The 20,896-nt window shown below is 33.1% G+C and overlaps 4 protein-coding genes across 6 annotated transcripts in view; 2 read left to right on the plus strand and 2 right to left on the minus strand.

Moving 5' to 3' along the window:
• LOC106101144 (nuclear export mediator factor NEMF homolog) overlaps positions 1-3,707 on the minus strand; it is a 15,858-nt gene extending 12,151 nt beyond the window's left edge. For 2 of the 3 annotated variants that reach the window (XM_013280274.1, XM_013280272.1), the window contains exons 1-7: positions 3,597-3,707; positions 3,392-3,488; positions 3,003-3,174; positions 2,242-2,444; positions 1,588-1,724; positions 1,251-1,420; positions 438-632 (exon numbers count right to left, since the gene is read on the minus strand). In XM_013280274.1, coding sequence (XP_013135728.1) covers positions 438-632; positions 1,251-1,420; positions 1,588-1,724; positions 2,242-2,444; positions 3,003-3,174; positions 3,392-3,447 — 933 coding nt within the window. In that variant the 5' untranslated portion in view covers positions 3,448-3,488; positions 3,597-3,707. The remainder of the gene's footprint in view (positions 1-437; positions 633-1,250; positions 1,421-1,587; positions 1,725-2,241; positions 2,445-3,002; positions 3,175-3,391; positions 3,489-3,596) is intronic. The other variant, XM_013280273.1, reaches the window with a different exon arrangement.
• Positions 3,708-3,933: 226 nt separating this feature from the next.
• Positions 3,934-6,375, plus strand: LOC106101145 (exosome complex component RRP46). Its single transcript, XM_013280275.1, has 5 exons — positions 3,934-4,194; positions 4,279-4,405; positions 4,973-5,081; positions 5,487-5,685; positions 6,230-6,375. Exons 1-5 carry the CDS (start codon positions 4,095-4,097, stop codon positions 6,352-6,354), a joined length of 660 nt encoding a protein of 219 aa, XP_013135729.1. The 5' UTR covers positions 3,934-4,094; the 3' UTR covers positions 6,355-6,375.
• Positions 6,376-11,987: 5,612 nt separating this feature from the next.
• On the plus strand, positions 11,988-15,160 carry LOC106101006 (decaprenyl-diphosphate synthase subunit 2-like). The gene is made up of 5 exons (XM_013280074.1): positions 11,988-12,270; positions 12,826-12,973; positions 13,191-13,497; positions 13,755-13,910; positions 14,548-15,160. Exons 1-5 carry the CDS (start codon positions 12,014-12,016, stop codon positions 15,105-15,107), a joined length of 1,428 nt encoding a protein of 475 aa, XP_013135528.1. The 5' UTR covers positions 11,988-12,013; the 3' UTR covers positions 15,108-15,160.
• Positions 15,161-17,930: 2,770 nt separating this feature from the next.
• LOC106100978 (decaprenyl-diphosphate synthase subunit 2-like) lies at positions 17,931-20,187 on the minus strand. The gene is made up of 2 exons (XM_013280041.1): positions 19,854-20,187; positions 17,931-19,318 (listed from the first exon to the last, which is right to left on the minus strand). Exons 1-2 carry the CDS (start codon positions 20,091-20,093, stop codon positions 18,353-18,355), a joined length of 1,206 nt encoding a protein of 401 aa, XP_013135495.1. The 5' UTR covers positions 20,094-20,187; the 3' UTR covers positions 17,931-18,352.
• Between the last annotated feature and the right edge of the window lie 709 nt (positions 20,188-20,896).

Below are 20,896 nucleotides of genomic sequence, written 5' to 3' on the forward strand. Positions count from 1 at the left end.
TATCACATCTAGAAGACATTTTTTTTTTATGTGTGGGTAGGACAATATACTTTAGACAACCGGTCGCTAGCACTGACAGAAAGAGAATGTGTGAGAAATTGCAGATGCGTTGCCTACCCTTAATTGACGGAGGAGGAGACGCACATAAAGAGGACATTTCCCCTTTCTATGCGTCTCCTCCGCCGTCAAATCCATTTTTCCTCCCCATTCTTTCCTCTTAAGAAAAAGGGCGAAAAGGGAAAGGGACTAAAATTAGGCCTGCGGCACCACACTCATCAGACGAAACGCGGAATTGCTTCCACTTCACGCCTGTTTTATCATCATCATCATCGAGATCCGTTCACTAGTTTATTCTACAAACTCTAAGAAACATCCGTCCGTCTAAACTTTCGAATTTACAATATTAGTAAGAAATAAAATAATAAAATCTTTTTTACCTTCATATCAATCTTCTGTCCTTCCAAAGCTGAGAAGAATTCATCAACAGCTCTGTCGAATGTGTCAAGTTGAACGAACGGCTGGTTGTTGTACTGAGCGAACAGCTCCGGGTGGAACTCCTGGTTGGTGAGGAGGAACTTAGCCTCGCCCTCCGCAGCCGGCCGCTCCTCCCTCCTCTGTATTATGTAGCCCTGGTACCATTCAATATATTAAACATTTTTACAGACAAAACAGTAGAAAAACTGACATAAAATCAAAAAAACAGAATGTTATAAACATATCTAAACAATTTAACCTTTATAAGACTGTAATTTTTGTGTCGATTTCAACACTATTTGAAAAAATATACCATCTTACTAATAATACTAATATAATAAATGCAAAAGTTTAGATGGATGCATGTTAGAGTTTGTAGCCTTAACTGCTGAACGAATCTCCATGAAATTTGGTATAGATGTAGAGGATAGTCTGGAAGAACACATATGCTACTTTGTTTTTTTTTAATTCCACGCGAACGAAATCGAGGGCTAAAGCTAGTAAACAATAAAAAATATTCAGTCATACAACTATACTTATTGCAATTGAATTTAAATATGTGTTGCCTTCAATTAAGGTATAAAATTATTACTGTTACTTTAAATTTCCTCCCCTGTCAATATTTCCCCTTTCCATCCCATTCTAATTCAAAAGAGGACAATAACAGAATCGGATGGTGCTCCCAACCAAATATACTTAAGAGGATTTTCAGGTCGTCTTAACCAACAAAGTCTACTTTTTCAACAAATACATAGAAAAAAATATGACAGTATTACCTTGGCAACTGTATTCTTTGCATTATCCAACATTTCCTCTGCCTGTTTGAGTGCTTTTAACAATTTGTGTAAATCTCTGTCCACTAAGAAACCCTGTTCCTTATTTACTTTCATATTGCCTGATAAACCATTCTCTAGGAGTACATGGTCTATTACCGCTGCACCAAACTCTGAAATATAAAAAAAATAATGCCCCATTCGCGTAAAAGACGTAAATTAACCTCCGTTAAAACTCCGCATAAGAAATAACGGAAGCGGAGTTAATATTACTTGCGGAAGTTCCACACTTGCGGATGCGGAAGCGGAATTACAACCCTACTTCAAACATTTTTCTTACCTAGATTAGGGTTGAGTGTTTTCTTCAAATTGTCACCAGGTTTACTTTTAGACAAGATTTCTTTAAGCGTCTCTTCATCGGGCGCTGAGTAATCTGTTTTGGCTCTGTCTAATGGATATTTCTCTTTTACCGCAAACCTAATAAATACAAAATGCTTTTAATAACATTATTTAAGTTTTTTGATATCAATATGATTTACCAGAATGATTTTTTAAGGTAATCTTTATAAATATAGCTGTAGCATTTATTAAGTTACTAGATTTCGCCCGCGACTCCGTCCGTGTGAAACAAAAAAAACCAGAAGTGAATGCCTAATCTAAAAAACAAAAGTCTATGTGTTTTTTCAGACTATCCTCTACATCTAGACCAAATTTCATTGAAATCCGTTCAGCTTTAGGCTACAAACTAACAAACATCCATCCATCTAAACTATTGCATTTACAATATTAATATGATTGTGTTCTTATATACTTTTTCTCATTTATTTTCATTATAAAAATCATTTTATTCCTACATATTACTTACTTTATAATATTATAGATAATTTAATCTGATTCAAATTCTAAATAAACATAGTAATAGAAGCACTATTATGACATAATGATTTTTGAAATTGATGTCAGTTTTAAACTACTAATCTTTCCTCTAACATACCTTATTTTGTCACCTTCCACATGTGGTCGTAGTACATTTAATATTGTCCACTCGTAATCAGCGAGCACAATGTTACCACGGTCATATAACTCCAAAACAACATGGTATGCAGCCTCCCCGCTGCCAAACTGCAGCGCTACAATACGGTCCACACCTAACTGACTAATGCTCTCTAGACGCTTGTTTTTTAAATGTTTTCGTAGCTGGAAATTGAAATATTTTTATAAACTATTTATTCAAAGAACAGCCTAGTGAAAGAGATTTTACTGTGTTATTTTTATCAGAGAATATGTCTTACATAGGCATATAATAAAAGTAAAAATTGACAAGACAGCTTTAGTACTAAGATCTTATGACACTTTGACATGAATGGGGGTGTTAGGTAGTAGGCTATGGGTTCCACAACCCCACGGCTAGTGCATATTTTACCTGGAAACAGGACATGGATTATTCCAACCAGCCTTGCTCACCAAAGAATCCTAGCAACCCTGACAGGTGGTGTTAATGGCCTATCATAAGCAACCCTGACAGGGGATGACAAATTTAGTTTGACTTCCTATAGGTTTATTTTACATATACTTGTAGGACTATATGAGGTCAATATGAAGTTGTAAAAATGATACCAGTCATGACCAATCACAAAACCTATTTTACTTCTGAATCTTATACCGATACCTTACTCCATTTTCATTGATTATGTTTGCTTAGTTAAAAGCCTCAATAACAGTAAATAAACATTATCATCCAATTTACTTTTATACCTTCATAGTGAAACCAGATGGTGCAACATTTTTGGGCCACTCAAACTGTGTTGTGTGAAATCTGTTGCCAGATTCTAACAGCAATACCACTTTTTCCTCTGAACGCTGGAATCTTATGACATAAGTTTTATTATCAATGTCATATACTTGGTTGACTCGCATGCCCACCAATCTGAAATAACAAAAAACAAAATGTTTACATTATAGATTCTTATCTTATTAGAATGAAACACTTACTTACAGTTTATTAACTCAAATATACAAGAGAAATTGAAATGCCATGTAATTTGAAAAATAAAAAGTTTGTTCCAAAGTATTTTTTATAATTAAGAAGTTAGAGTCCGTTTGGCAAGATTTGAAGTAAATAATAGTAATATTAAAGCTTATACCTTTGTAACTCCGCTACCATGCATATTATATCGTAAGTGTTGAACCTTGTCTTCATTTTAACTAATTTCCTTGTTGTACTTTATTCTAAAACATCAGCTGGAAAAGTTTTTCAGTTTATAGCGTTTATTTAATAATAAGTAGTATCAGTTAAGCAATTGCAAAATTATTTGTTACTATTGATTTATAAATTTTAGGCACTTTTACCTTTGCTCTGATAAATCAGACATGCGAAAGAAATAATTAAAAATACAGTTTTGGTTTTATGCAAGTTTCGAGATTTCTTGGATAACAAATTGACAGCTGACGTTTGACATTCACGTAATCTGACAATGACAAAAGCGTGCAGTTCTAAAATTCAGATGATTTTCTGACCCTTCAAGTTATGACTTATCTAATAAGTAGCAATCAAAGTGAACTTGTGAGTGTAAGAAATAATAAAGAAAATTGGAAATTATTTATTTGTCGTGCTATTTTCTTTATATATTTCATAAGCCTAGAAATTGAATGTCAATGTCATGCGTTAACCGAACTGTCAACATTAAAAAGTAAGGTTATGTTTATAGATTTGATATTCACAATAAAAGAAATAAACATTAAAACTAAAGTCCTGTGTTAACCAATACACTTTTGCACGTCTTTAATATAAAATGTTTTAACCAAGTGCTTACAACATTATAATTTATTTACAAAAAAAAAACTACAATGACTGAAGCTGCAGATTCTAAAGAGTTTAAACTAAAACATATGAAATGTGAATTGAACGCATTGAGCAAATCGGATGGATCTGCAATACTGTCTCAAGGTATTCCAAAAGTTAGATTAACCTATTTTTGCATAATTAATTTAAAAAATGACAATATAAATATGATTTTTTATATACTTCCAGGTGAAACAGTAGCATTAGTAAGTGTAAATGGGCCGTTGGATATAAAAGTACAAAACCAGAGCATTGAAAAATGTTATTTAGAAGTTTTGTTTTGTACTAAAGGTGGTAGACCTTCTGTTCCTGACAGGTAATTATTTAAATTACAATATAATTATTTAAGCAGAATATAAATATAGAACATTTTATTTAGGCATGGTACACTGTACACCTCTAACATTATATTCTGAATGGGACCATTCACAGTTCCAAGCTGACAAGATATATGAAAAAGACAATACTCTGTTACATTAAATAATTGAATAGTCGGTAAAAAAGCTTCCCATCAGAGCCCAAAACCTTTTTTTTTTATGATATAAGGTGGCAAACCAGCAAGCGGCCAACTGAATCCACCGAGATGGAAAGCGACTGCTGCCCATAAACATCCGCAATTGCAGATGCGTTGCCTACCCTTAGTTGAAGAGGACATTTTCTCTTCCTATGCGCCTTCTCCACTGTCAAATTCACTTTTCCTTCCGATCCTTTCCTCTTAAGAAAGGGTGGAAAGGGAAAGGGACTAAAATTAGGCCTACAACATAGACCCTTGATAACTTAAAACCTCTATAACTTATTAATAAAATATTTTGTGTTTCCCTTGGATTTTAACTTATTGAGGTTCTACTATATTTAATTTAGTTTATCTTTTGTTTATTTCCAGATATAAGGAACATGTAATCAGACAGACATGTGAGATGGCTATAACTGGTAGTCTGTACCCTAGAACTGGGATCACAGTCACAATACAAGAATTGGAGGATTATGGAGGGGTAATATGATAAATATTAACACATTGAATGCTGCGTTTTAACCTTTTATTGGGCAATTATTTCCTAATTAAAATACAGTAAATTCTCTTTTTCATTTCCTTACTAGTTGTAACTTATGATTTTGTCTGAGTAAAATTAAAAAAAATAGTAACAAATATAGCCTATGCTCCTCAGTGATAACATAGCTTTTTGTTGATGAATGATTTTTTGAAATCAGCCCAATAGTTTTTAAGTTATTAAAAAACATATAAAAACTAATCTTTTTCTTTAATAATATTAGTATTGATTGGTAACTAATTAGTACCAACCTCAGGAAAAAAATACTCCCTCTTTTTAAATATGTTTCTTCAAAATCTACAGAACACATATAAAAACTAAAACTTTACTAAAAATGTGTTTTTCCAGCTTCTCTCCTGTGCAATAAATTGTGCATGTCTCGCATTGCTTAACTCGGGGTTAGCAATGAGGTATGTGTTTGCGGCTGTGTCCTGCGCTGTGGATGAGGTTGGCAATGTTGTACTGGAGCCTTCGTACCAAGAAGTGACAAATGCCAAGGCAATATTAAACTTTGTATTTGATAGTCGGAATAAAAATTTAATTACAAGTGAGTTTTGTAAATGTTTACTTATTTCTTAATTATGTTAAACCGTAAATAAGATTTTGTTTTATAAGTTTGAGCTATAAAGGTCGAGTTTCAAAACTTATATAAGACTAGCTGTTGCTCGCGTCTTTGTCCGTGCGGAAATTAAAATTGAAATCAATATACCACAGTGTTACTCAGTGATAACGTAGCTTTTTATTGTTTAATGATTTTGACAGCGGCCAGTAGTTTTTGATTTATATCAATACATACAAAAATAAAAATCTTACCTCTTTATATTAGTGTAAATTAGAAAAATTGTTATATCATATAAAGTATACAACCAAAAAAACTAATATTGACGTATGATTGATATTACTCACGCCTGTAACTAAGATTGGTTGGCAGAGATTAAGAATTATCAGTGAAAAATAAAAACTTACTTTTACAGCATAGATTAAACAATTTATTTTTTGTGTCATTTGATATTTATGATGTAAATGGTATGTTTTTTTTAAATTATTTGTTATTATGACTTTGACTAGAAATTATGTGACTACCATTCTAGGCTTCTCGGAGGGGATATTCAGCGAGGCGGCGTACGAGGAGGCGCTGGCGATGTCGCGCGCCGCCAGCGACCTCGTGTTCTCCTTCTACAGGGACATTGTCACCAAATATTCTAATGTTATATGATAATAAATATTATTTTATAAACATTTGGTTTTATTAACGTAACTTTGGGATTATTACACAAACTATGTACTACAAATATGCCAAATTCCATTGAGATGCTACAAACTTTAAGAAACATCCATCGACCTATCCATCCATCCAAACTTTCGTATTTATATTAGTAACAATAGAGAAATACTTGACTCCATATTGTTCCAATACAATTGTCACAACTGCGTTATGTTACGTAGTTTTGTAGCTGTTTTTCTAAATAATCATTCGGGTAGAGATACTATTTTCTCTTTATTTTTTCATAAATCAGAAAAGTATGATTAAATTGAACCATCAAAAAAATCAATAAATACAATGCAAGTCGCTAAACACATACTGAATGTATTTAAAAAAATATAGTAAATAATTGAATCGGGTCCTTTGAGACACCGCTACCGAATATACGATGCGACAAAATAACAAAATAGTTTGTCCAAAACTGTGGATGTACCGAGAGCATCAATTTCTAATAGGGTATTTACTTGTTCTGTTACTAGCTTAATGTGAATTATTCTGATGAAATCTTGATAGTATTCTTATTAAAAACTTCGGCATTTGTCTTAATTTGGTTTATATATGATGATGCTTGATTAGAAGAGGACCACGCGCATGAATAGTTCTATAGATAGCTTCGAAAATACATCCGAGCTGCGATCTGTTGCTTGCATTTATGTAACAAGATAAGTATGGTGAAGCATGGAAGCTTCGATGTTTAAACTGCGAGTAACTAAAAAGTTAAAGAATCGACTGCCATAAAAGATAAATTCATCTAATATCTCGGTGTCTCTCGAGCCTTATTCTTGCAGAAAGAAAAAAAACAAGATGGCCGATCGACGCGATCTCATGCAAATGGCGGACGTAAAAGCGCCGCCGCACATTTAAATGTCGCCAACTGATGGCGATCCCTCGACGGTCGTCATTTTTGCTCTATTTACCGGGTTTTGTGCTGCAGTTTAAATGGGGAGCGGAAGATCTTCGATACCTATTTATAGCAGTGATTTAAAACGGACAAGATTGCATTGTTGTTGTTTCATTCAAGATTTACAATCGTCAGTTAACACGAGTATTGTCAACGCACCCTTATAGAAATGGAAAAGGGTAAACGTATGTACTAAAACTGCAACTAAAATGTGGTTGTTAGTTTTCCGTAAACTAAGATGTCTAAGATTTTCCTAGCCCCAATCATCCAACTAATAATATCTTAGACTTCATAAATTCGAGACTCGAACATGTTAAGCTAGTTAAAGTTTATCTTGAACATATTAGGCTTAGTGGTATTAGAAACCACATTGGTTCAAGGGCGCTCGCAGTTGCGCAAAAGGAGAGCGTGGATTCGAATTCCGGCGGACGGCTGTAGGGCTCCGGCCGCTGATTTAGTTCACAGATACGCGAGCGGCCGCTATCTTGTATGCTAATTCGGTCTCGGATCGGGATTTGCGCAACAGTCAGTACGTCGGAATGATCCGATTGTATGGGCTAATTAATTGCATTCTCTTTCAGCTACCGGAAACTGGTTGAAAGATATTTGGTACTTCAATTTATTGGTTTTGGAAGTCTGAGAAGTTAGCTATATGAGGCGGACTCAAATCGATGATATAGACCAGTGAATATATGATTAGTAATCTCGAGCAGCACAGTGTACGCTGAAAAAAAAATCTTCAATGGAAAGAAAACGTACAAGAAATAGGAAGCAGACTGCTTGGAGCTAATGCTCCTAATGGTCCAATGGTTATTTATTCTCACAGTTCAATTCAATTATAAAATGAGTAGAAAGAGTCGATTCAAATATTCAATTTTATGAAATATCTAACATAACTCGTAAATCACGACATTTGACTGCAAATCCTAACAAGAACAACTAACAACAACTTAGTTATCGACAATCAAATAATTACAACCATTTACAGAAAACAAGCCACCATTCACTTGAATTAATTTAATCTAAGCCGATGTTATTGAGACATGTCCGTGGGAATACCAGAGACGCGAGACGGTATGCAAATAGCGCGGGAAACGATGAATGTCAAATTGTCAACAGACCCGCCATATTTTATTCGTTCGATTCGGACGCGTTCGCAAACCGCTTGATTTACGTCGCGTTGAATTAGATGAATGAAGTTTACGTGTTGGATGTTGAATGAGAAATATATGACATCGTCACAAACTTCCGGTGTGTTGAACTGGCTTAAGTTTATTCTGCGGAATAATTTAATACCGTTCAGACAAGAAGACGTTACATTTCCTTATGGTCTACATAACTATAATAATGATAGATGCACCTAAAAGATTTCGAGGAGGAAGCAGGGCAGTATCGCTGGCGTCAATAGACCGTTTGACAGTAACATGACTCGATTAAACTGCATGCGGTGAACGGGCAGTCGAGTTGGTTTATCTATTTTACAATATTACGTCTCCTGGTTGATGCATAGGGTATGAATATATGCCGCGAGACCGGAACCAGTGCTTTCGGCATAAGACGTTACAGTTTAACAAAAAAAGTAGCGAATTTTTCTTCTGATTGTGTAAGAATTTGTTTTGTTGTAACCAAATAATTTATGTTCGTGAAGCTATGCTTCATATATTAACGAGCTAATTATGTTAATGGCAAACCCTGTGTGCACATTTCCGCGAGGTTAGGAGGTACAGGTGAGCCGCGCATTCGTACCGATTAATAACGCCGTGGGTCATTTCTTCGATGCGTATCGCGAACACGGCGGCCATTGTAGCCGATTACTAGTAAAACCATGTAGTAAAATCGGAATAGGAAGAGTTACAAAGATAATCAGAAATATTAGAAGAGAAACATATATTTTTTTCTAATTCTACCTTATTTGGTTATGTTTTGAAGTTGAATTAAGTTTTGTTTCCTTGTTGTCCAGGTAATGTTTCCAATACTTTGGTAACGTCTAGGTGATATTGATATTGAGATTAGTAAATACGAATGTCTAATTCTAGACGTATCATGTCTAGAATTAGACATTCGTATTTACTAATCCTTTACACACATCGATAATAAGAAGGTTTAAAGGTGGCAAGCAATTGCTCGTTTGCCACCTTCTACCATAAAAAATCAAATACAAGTCCATACATCACTTGATTTGTGTCCATTATTAACTACTTTCATGGTGATCCTAGTCAAAAATCGTTCATACAGTAGTTGCGTGCGAGTTGTTAATGCCTTCGCTCGCCACGTAACAACTTTAAACTTTATTTTCAGTGACCCCGTCCACCTGCCATTGTGCGGTAATTAACTCGCTTAGTACAGGAATATAACAAATAAAAATGGCCGCAACTATTATGCGTTTAAAAGCAGTTGCGCTAACGGCCAGTAACTTATTTTTTTATCTCTATTAAACTGGCTATTTTCTCCACATAATCATACTAACATTATAAATGCGAAAGTTTAGATGAATGGGTCGGTGTAATTTGTTAGAGTTTTTACCCTAAACTGCTGAACAGATCTGGATGAAATTTGGCAAAGACGTAGAACATAGTCTAGAAGAACACATAAATATTTTTTTTAATTTCAGTGTTACGGAATCGCGGGCAAAAGCTAGTACATCATAAAGATAATTAGAGAGGTATATGATACGATCGTTACATCATAAGCGTAGTCAAACCTCTTATATAAACATATTAAGCTACTGGCTTTCGATATGAACATAATACGAAGTATACAAGTCGAAAGGCAATTTATTTAATTATGAGGAACATAATTTAAAAACTGGAAGGAGCGTTATATTTAGGCAGAGGCAGAAGTCGATCGGCCACGCCCCACTATTATCTGACCCTTTTTTACTTTAAAATACATCGTCAAGGTTCTAAAACAACAAGGACTTAAATACGATAGTTATTTCATAATTTATTATGACAAATGTTGTAAAACATAAACACACGTGAACATAATATTTTAATAAAAATTGTTCTTCTGTGTTTTGCAAAAAAAGATACGAAATTAATTATTAATCCGATAACATAACATCTGACATGTTTAAGTTTGTCGTTGTAAGAGTGATTTAAATATTTTCCTTTGTAGATTCATAAAAAAATTGAATTTGTCAAGGGCAACTGCTAATCAACTTTGTAGATCCGCTAAATAAGGCAAAGAATGGTGGTTTTCCTTACATTCTAACAAAATAGAGTTTAAATGAAATGAAGAAATTGATAGACAAAAACATAATTTTTAATTAATAGTAATCATATAAATAGGCTGTACATTTGCTAGCCTATTAAAACGGCAATTTAAAATGTCACAGGAACTTTGAACGAAGGTAATTTCCGAACGTTCTCCGTTTTGCCGCGCACGCATCGGCCATTATCGGGTCGCGCGTCACATCCGCTGACATTTGAATTTCGAATCACAAACTGCGGAACGAAAACTGGTGCATGACAAAATTGGTTTGCGGTTACCGATTTGAATTATAAGGCACTTTCGGTTTTATAAGTCGAACTCTGGGTCAAATGTCAAATAGTGAATTATGATTTCATTTTTATTAATTGAAAATAATTATGTGACCAAATTACAGCTGTTTCTGCCTAATACATCTATGAAATATATCAAAAATTTTCCAAAAACAACAAGCGTTTTAATAAGAGTTTTTGTTTTAGTATAAGTTTTTAAGCGGTGGAAATTCTCGAAACTATTTCAAAAATAGAACAAAAACTTACGCATATAATTGAAAGGGTTGCCACAATAAAAAAGCGTATGCTGTTATTAACAAAACGTTTAATTACGGCTCCTAATTATAATACAAAATAACACCTCTAGGTAAAGATGCAGTTTTCTGAGTAATAATAGTTAATTACAGACGGACTTAATCGAAGATCCGATCTTGTGATTGAAAGAGATGGAGCATTTTTACTTTATGTGGGATTTCTGTTTATAAACATAGAATAGGATATTTTTAAGTCGTATATGAGCAAGAATTGTAAAATAGTTGTTATTGTATTGAAGCAATTTTGCCATATTATGAATAATAAATGGCCAAATAAAAGCCATATTTTTGGTGGAGATAAAGTTATATGTAAGTAGTGTTAATTTGATAGATAAGAGAGTGTTTATGATGTTGCCAGTAACGAGCGTCATTCCTTTTTTGGATAACGACGGGAAGATAATGTATTTCGAAACACATTAATTACTCGCCTTAATAAAAATAAATAACACCAATATTGTAAATGTCAGTTTTCGATACTGTTTGTTTTCTGTAAGGAGAGTGGGTTTATGTAATTTTGTGCTCGGATTATACTCGTATTGTACTTGTGAATTCCGGTGGCCACGATACAGGCATTGCCTAGTGTGGCCATCACCAGATTAGCTTAGCTAGAAGTACTTAAGATAACAACTTTTAACTTCCTGTTATGTATAGTTTTAAGGTATTGTCAAAGTTATTTGTTTTGTACAATCTTTTTGGTTTAATAAATATTTTTTCATTTCATTTTTCATTTTCATTCCATCCCAAGTAAAGGCTATAAAGGTGATTGCGGGTTTTTCATATTTTACACAATTGTTGAGATATAAAAATTCAAAATGATTATTTATATCCGGAAGTGCTAATTTTACTTTAAAAAAAAAATAAATTGACATCCGTCAGCAGGACATTTGAATATTTTTTCCGCGTCCGAAAAACAAATGTGTCATTTTCGACACTTTAATTTATTCTACATATCTCAAATTTTACAGAATTTTAACGTATCTTCCGTTATGCAGATAAAAAGAGTTTTATTACGTGTAAATAAGAGTTATTTCTGTTGGAAAAATAACCTCAGCGTCTCATCCAAATGCTGTAATAATGATGGACAGGCTAACAAAAATACTTGCAGTGAAAATATTCCTAGAAAGCAATTTGTGAGCACAGTACCAGCGAGTAATATAAATAATTTTAAAAGGTATATTTTTAAACGGCGACAGTTCTATTTCATTAGTAGACTTCACTGCCTCGTAGCTTAATGTTTTATAATTTATAATCTTAATAAAATACACCTTCTGTTATGGGGATAAGCCCTTGCTATGCTGGCTAAATAAACTACCACCACAAGCCCGTTAGTTTGTGAATGCCTTATTTCGGGCATGTCCTTGAGTTACAAGACATTAACAAACAAAATACGCTGTGTTTGTAAATCAAAACAAAAAATCAGCAAATTTTCTTTTTCCTAACATAAAAGTATTTAGTAACTCTAATGTTAAAGTAACTACGCTATTGCCAATGCCGACGATGGTCGACCGCCCAGGGCGGTGGACAAGGAGGGGGCGTCACAGTTCTGAACATTACACAGTCTAACAGCCTGTTAACCCAGTCTGGTATTAATGGGGGTTTCCTAGAAATCTCGCTCGGGGCGCTAGTAGCCCTAAAACAAATACAGACTGTTTTAGTCTTTTTGTTGAAGTCTTAATCTTGTATCCTCAAGATGCTACTCATCTTCGTCATATTCGACAACGAGCTGCTTAGGCCCGCTGCTACGCGAGGAGTTGAGCTGGCGCGCCGTGGTGTCGGAGGCGGAGCGGATGGTGGGCTACCCCACTTCCTTCCTCAACCTGCGCTGGCTCTTCAACGATGAGATCGCCGTCGCCGCTACACAGCTTAGGAAACTAGTATGTTGAATCGCTTGTATTAAAGTGAACGTCCGGAGGGAGGGTACTAAATATGTAGTATTTATAACGGGAAGCGCCAAAAGTTAGTCTATTTTACTTCAGTTTCTACTAGGTATGAAGAAATAAAAACCTCTGTTGCAGTGCAAAAGTAGCGCCACTTGTCTGTATGTGAAAACTGCATAGAATACCTAATGTTAGCATATTAAAAACTGTATAGGTTGGCACCAATCATCCATTACTGAAGTCGGCTAAGAACATTCTCATCGGTTCCAAGAGTAATCTTCAGTCGGTCGGCTTAATAGTCCTACTGGTATCGAAAGCTGCAGGCTTTAATCCAGCTGAGTTCAGTGAAGAGCTACATACGTCTGGAGTTTTACACTCACAGAGGGCGTTAGCTGAGATCGTGGAGATGAAGAGGACCGGCCACATCATACACAAAACCATGGCCAATCTTCAAGAAAAGGAGAAGCATGGAAAGAAATACGACGATCTGCTCTGCGGGAATAAAATTGTGTTACTCACTGGTTAGAGTTTTACTTTTAAATCTATAGTAATGTTATAAAGAGGAAAGATTTGTATTTTTGTATGTATTCGATTCACGTAAAAATACGAGGCCGATTTTAAAAATTCTTTCACCTTTAGAAAGATAATTTGTCTGTGAGTAAAAGGCTGTTTTTATTACCTTTTAATTTTACCCGGACGAAGTCGCGAGCAACAGCTAGTTGCAGTATAAAAGTTCAATAAGATTCTAGATTTTAGTTAATATTGGTGCTTCCTGTAGGTGATTATCTTCTAGCCAAGTGCTTGGCTCACCTGGGCGGGCTACGCAACAATGCGGTGACGGAGCTCATCTCCACCGGTCTACGGGACCTGGTGGAAGGAGACTTCCTCGGGGAGACTGATGTTGAAGGCAATCATCTGCCAACGAAACCTAAAGGTTTGGTTTACTATTAATATGTTTTTTTTGTTGTACTTTGATGTCTTCCAAAAGAGCACTAATTATCAGCACTAATATTGAAATAACTCAAAAACTACTGATTTCAGAAATGATTTCACCGTTAAAAAGCTACGTTATCAGAGTAACATAGGCTATATTTTTTTATTTTCGCGGGGAAGTCGCGAGCAATATATATATATATATATATATACTAATATTATAAAGAGGAAAGATTTGTATTTGTATATTTATTGATAAAACTCGAAAACTATTGGGCCGATTTTATATTATCTATGTGGAAAGGAATACAAAGCAAATTGTCCCATTTCGCAGTACACTTAATGTAGTAAAACGAAGATATTGTTTTAGATCGCTCTTACTATTATTCTAATCCGTTATTGCTTTATCTGTTACTAATTTAAAATACGAACTGTTTTCATTAATTTTATCTGAATTAGCATAGCTGAAACGAATTATTTTATCGCACAATAAATCGATTTTGTTGCTTTAATTAAATTATCACTTTGAGAGTTATTTTTTATATTTTTTACACCTTAATTAATTTTCTTTACATGCTTCACAACAAAATCATCAACAAGGTAATAAATAAAAAGTAAGGTAAACTTGGTATTTGCAGGTAAAAATGAAATCATAAAACGCTACGATTGGGAGAATGAGAATAACCTGGGTACACTTGGCTCTAACGAGTACCTTGGCCGTGGCATAGACGAATGGAAGCTACGCACGATGCTAACATCTGGCAGTCTCCTTGCCAAGGGTTGCCAAGCGGCAATGAAACTTGGCAAACACAGCGAGGAGATGGAAAGGGAAGCGTACAAGCTTGGTGGACATTTGGCTATGATCTGGCAACTCTATTTAGACGTCAAAGACTTTTATACACATCCGCATTCCTACTCTATGGTCAGCGCGCCCGTGATCATTGCTCTATGGGAATACCCTCAAATTTATGGTCACATATATGAAGCGAAATTAGAAAAGAAGGGAGTAGAAATTAAACAATTACACTATGCGGTGAGAAGTACGAGGGCTATTGAGTATTTGAGGATATTTTTGGACCAGGAATTGGATGCTGTTTTAAGATGCACGGAAATGTTTCCAGTAGAAGACGCTAAACACTCTTTACACAAAATGGCTATCTCTATACATGGAGAAGCGGTAGAATTTCTGGAAAAATAAACATCAATTTTTGCAATGAATATTTAAATTATTAAATGACATTTTGATATATATTTTTTAATTTCTAAATCAGTCAATTGTATCACAGATATATACTACGAGGCTGCTATATTTGTAACAACTTAACAAATATTTAACTCCAGTCAACGTGACATGCTTAATGCGTGTCAAATCAGTTAACACCTATACTATATCCGCCTAACTTTATACTATTTATGAACATAATTTATACAGTTTTAAAGTTCCTATAGTTTAATATTTAAACATAAATTCAATATTTGATATCGTGTAATTTTCGTCCCGATCGTTCTGGTATCAAAAAGGCGGGAAATAACATCAGATGCCCTGTCAATTAAATGGATATGCATCCGGATACGCCAATCATAACTTCGATCTTCATTAACTGTTCGAGAATTTTTTCTCGTATTCCAAATTTAAATTTTACGAATTTTATAATCTGCATTAAAATAATTGTGTACATATCAGCTCTCTACCGAAAATAAAGAGATATTTATTATGAAATTGAAATTTATTGAAAAATAACAGATTAACAATTAACAATAAAAGTTATAACCAATTAAAAGATAAATACAAATAGTGATAAAATGCGATTGATCTAGTGATGCCCACACTAGGCAATGCCTGTATCGTGGGCATCGAAAACAGCAGTAAAAATATTTTTATACAATAATAAATTAAAACCTACGCTTACGGCGTTTCGGTATTATTATGAATTTATGAAAGAAAAATAAATAAGCAATATGACGAATATACACTAAGAAGACCCTGAGTGCAGCTGTTAAGAGTTGTTTTCTACTAAGTCTAGGTGTAAAACCACGGTATACGTATTCGAACATAAAACTTAAATTAAAAAAACTAATAAACCGAAATTTTGAAAATTTTAGAGCAAAGCAATTACGTAAAAAAAACTTAGTAAATTATTTTTAGAAACCTTATGTGTCAAGTAGGATGAAAAAGCTATTTTTTGTATTATAATACTGGTTAGGTCGTCACAATAAAATAATTGATAAATCAACCTTGTAGAAAATAGCATAATTCTAACATAAGCCCAAATACAGCCGGATCTTTTATTAGTCATACATTCCTATTGGCGATTATATTAATAAAAAAACATTTAATAACCTTCGAACTTACGTAGACACGTGCTGTTTATTAATTTTATGACAAACGTCATATTGTATTCCGAAGACTCGTTCAAAAACATTCTTTTCGTTTGCATGTCAAGTTAATGTTGTTTCCCGTTGGGCCGTTCAATCGGCACTATGGGATTTTGCCCATAAGGTCGATTGGTATGTGTGATCAGCCCAATGGGAAAAATTATCCAATAAGACTGATCGGTCCAACGAGAAATCCACAATTCGTTTTGAGTATTTATCAGATGGTCGTAATCTTGAATCTACGAATTAATCGCTAACACGATAAAAACGTTAGATGTATAAATTGTGAATTGATAAAGACACGCCTTTAACCAAGAATAGGCATCTTACTAAAAAAAAAGCGAAAGTTTAGATGGATGAATATTTCTTAGTTTGTAAGTAGAACAGGTAAATCGGTTTTAAGAAATTTTGGTACAGATGGATAGTCTGGAAGAACACATAAGCTATTTTTTCTTGATTCCTAGAAGATGGACTCATGGGTAACAGCTAGTGTCAAATAAAAATACTATTTAATATTAAATTAATTTAATATCAATAAATCAACAATATAGGAACATTTCAAATAATGTAAATTAATAAAAATACATGCATATTTTAAATGGACCAATTTAATTTATTTATAAAAATCAAAAAATGCAATACAAGGGCGGATTTAGCTATGGTGCCAGGGGGGGGGGGTCACATAGTCTATATTTTGTCAAGCCCTTGACCAACCAGCTCAGGGGGGGTGATGACTCTCATGACCCTGGATCCGCCGTTGTCGCAATAAAGTGATAGATGTTAACTACAGTAACAATCAATTTATTTCTTAAAAATAATTTAACAATAATTACGCATTTAATAAAACAAAATACTACAAATTAATATAACAATAGGCAACATTGGTTCATAACATAATTATAAAATATACATACAGTAATATCAAATGTTAAATAACAGTTAGCAATACATTTTACATAAGGACCTAAAAACACAATAACCAACATTAAAAAAATAACATATTGAATATGTACATATGTGGGTGAATGCCATTTCTATACATAACCTATTATTTTGCACCACAAGTAAAAATACCTTTTTTAGTTTTTAAAATCAGAATATCATTTTAGTTTATTCAATGTACTACAATAAGAAATATTTTGTTTAAAAACTAAAAAAAATCTGAAGCGAGTTTGCTCTTGATTTTTTATCTTTTTTAAAAATGTGAGGAAAAACATTTGAATTTCTTTAATATGTAAATTGACGTTTCAATATCCTTGTAAATTTGTGCGTCACAGACCAAGGTCACCCACATTGTTACTAAGAGTATCTTTATATCATTTTAAAGGCATAGATATCTGATGGTATTCAGAAATTGTTAATTTACATATATACATTATTTTAAGTCATTTTGTTTTTTTAAATAAAAAAAAAAAACCAACTATTTACTCACACCCACACACAGTTTTAACAGATATGTTGGAGAATTCACTTTATTATGGGTTTTTAAAATTAATTTTCAATGCAATATGAAAATTAAACTTTTAACAATATTTTTAATCTAATCATTGCTAATATTATAAAAAGGAAAGATTTGTATTTTTGTATGTATTGAAATAACTCAAAAATTACTGGGACAATTTTAAAAATTCTTCGTCATTAGAAAGGTAATTTATCTGTGAGTAACATAGGTGTTTTTCATTATTTTTAAATTGCACGCGGACGAAGTCGCGAGCGACAACTAGTATCAAGTAATCTTAAACTAAATCCTGTAATTTTTTTACACTTCTTTCTTAAACTTTGTACTAATATGTTCACAGACTTACTTAGTTTCTAATATTAACACAATTCTAATGTCCACTTAGGTGTTTGATAAATAAAAAATAAATAATTAATAACAGTTTCTTATGAGCTACATTAAAAAAATATATCTCATAAGAAACTATTATTATTATATTATATTTATTTTGGGTGACACACTAGCAGTTAGTTCCCTGATGTGTGTCACCCAAAACATTGTTACAACTATAAAAATATATTTTTTTATTCATTAAATATCTTTGTGGACATTCTTCCTAACATAAAGGGCTATAACAATGTTTCCATTAATCTTTTTATTGTACTGATTGATTCACAATTACCAAACATATCCGCATACCTAGCTGCTATCTTAGAATTAGTTGACAACAATGTTCTCGTTTGTTCGATCGCATTAGTTTTCAATACACAACCCTTAAGTGCATCATAATCGAGTTCTCTTAAATCATTTTTATATTTCTCTATTTCCTTATAAATATCAGGCGATTCATTTACCGCGAATAATACAGGCGCACTAACTAAAGAGAAGGAATCTTTATTATCTGTATTAAATTTCTGTAAATCACTCGCAGCTTGCCAAACTAAACATAAATGGGAGCCGAGTAGATATGCCCTTTCTTGGTCTTTTTTATTTCTACCAGCTAATAAAACCGCACCCTCACACCCTCTACCGAATAAACTTCCACCACCATACAAAGTTCTTAATGTCCACTCTTTTGTTGGTGATCCTAATACATTTTTTACATCAAACGGCATTGTATTACTATTTATTTCGTAAATATCCAACATACTTAACGGTTTACCGGGTAAAGGTAAGTTTTGAACGTCTCTATCTCCGAAGAACTCACCTTCACTTATATCCCTTAATGCGGTTGATATTAAATATGATAAATCTTGATTTTTTAAACGCGCCAACATTCCATTAGCAGTAACAAGTAAGTAGTCACCGATTAATATTGCTATTTTATTAGTGAATAATTCTGTATCGAAATCTTTATATTTTCCTCTTGGTATGTTTAGAAGTCCTCTGTGTACGGAGTGACCTGTTCGGATCATTTCAGTTAGCTCTGCAAGGTTGCGTTGGCTTTCGTTAACTTTGTTTGCCTGTAAGGGTGACATTGGTGGGTTCACCGCTTTTGATAAAAGTAAGATGACTAAGCCCCATGGTTGTAGGTTGTTATGTTCATTATAAAGGACCGATTTTGCTGTTTTCATTAACGGATGATTACTGTTCACCTAAAAAACATGATAATTTTTTAATATACTACAATATTTTTTTTTATCATAAGGTGACAAATGAGGAAGCGGCCAGTTAAATTAGCATAAAGACTTTTTTAGCATTTTTGTTAATTCTTTTATCAAATAAAAACTTATAATAGAATTCTCAGTTGATTTAAGGTTAAATCTAAATGACATTGAATATAAATGTGTTAAGTATCTTGTTTATATGTTTGTTTGAGATGTTAATGACCTTGTAACTTTATTATGTAATCTGAAACTTACTCCATGAGTATAAAAAGGTTAAATATATTGCATTGATAGAATTTTAAAACTTAACGTTTATTTAGTATTGTAAATTAGACGAGTAAGATTTAAGGTGCTAATGATGTTAAAAACAATTTAATTTTACAAAAATTTAAGTTCAGGAGGTAAAAACTAAATAATCTGATACTGTTTTACAATTAAATAGTACAAGTAAAGTCAGAAATTTAATGTTTTCTTTTACATTCTCGTAAATCCGTGATAATTTCTCCATATAGGTTGTACTTACCACTTTGCGTAAATGCATGGCCATGTTAGCGAATTCGTCACTAAGTAGCCATCTCAGATTCATAAAAGAGGTTGGATATCCAACAATTTTCTCTGCTTCTCTAATTATCTTGCTCCATTGTGTTATTGGAGGTCGAATAAGGTAATCTTCATGAGTTAAATTAGTCATAGTGCTTTCGGTTCGTATTTGGTGAGATAATAGCACTGTTCGGCGTAAGTGCCGTATCATAGAATAAGGCATTTTATTAAATAATAGCAACGTTAATTTTAAATACTATTTACATTCAAAAAACTAAATAAATTGAGTCTAAAACAAATGAAAATAAACGCGCGCGCACAGTGTGAGACGAGTTATGTCACTATTTATTTTGACATTTCCTCGAGCCAGTGGAGCATTTGTGAATAGCGTCACAAACAATTTTCGTTGAACAAGTTTCTTAAAATTTAATTTACATACTCGATTTAGAATCATATTTCCATATTGAAAATTATAATATTTAAATTAGTGCTGATAACTTTTAAACTTTGGATATGTTTGACTTAATTTTAATTGTAAAATTATTTTGATTGGTACGCTGTAATATACTCCGTAAACAGCAAGCCTAAATTGCGTAATTTTTAGAATTCTTGAGGTTGAATTGAATTCATAAAAATTAAATTTATTATTTATGCATTTATTTTAAAGAAAGGAAGGTTAAATGTTGAATATGTATAATTTCATGGTCAATATGTAGTATTAATGAAAATATTTTGAATGCCTGCCAATCATGGGCTCAATATTGCTTGGATTTGTTATGCTTTTCCAATTTTTTTTTATTTACCTTAATTCTCTACATTTTAATATTCAAGAAAACCACTTTGATGCAACTTAGATTCAACTACAAAACATTAAGACGAACATGGGTTCGAATAACAAGAATTGTACAAGGAAAATGTGCAGACCATACCATGTGTGAAAACATAATCGGCTATAAATAAACATAGCCTAGGTCTATCTAAGACTTAAAGAAACGTGTACTGTTGTATCAACCAAATAAGGCGACT

This window comes from Papilio polytes, unplaced genomic scaffold, assembly GCF_000836215.1.
Source record: "Papilio polytes unplaced genomic scaffold, Ppol_1.0 DF824024.1, whole genome shotgun sequence".
Classification (NCBI taxonomy): domain Eukaryota; kingdom Metazoa; phylum Arthropoda; class Insecta; order Lepidoptera; family Papilionidae; genus Papilio; species Papilio polytes.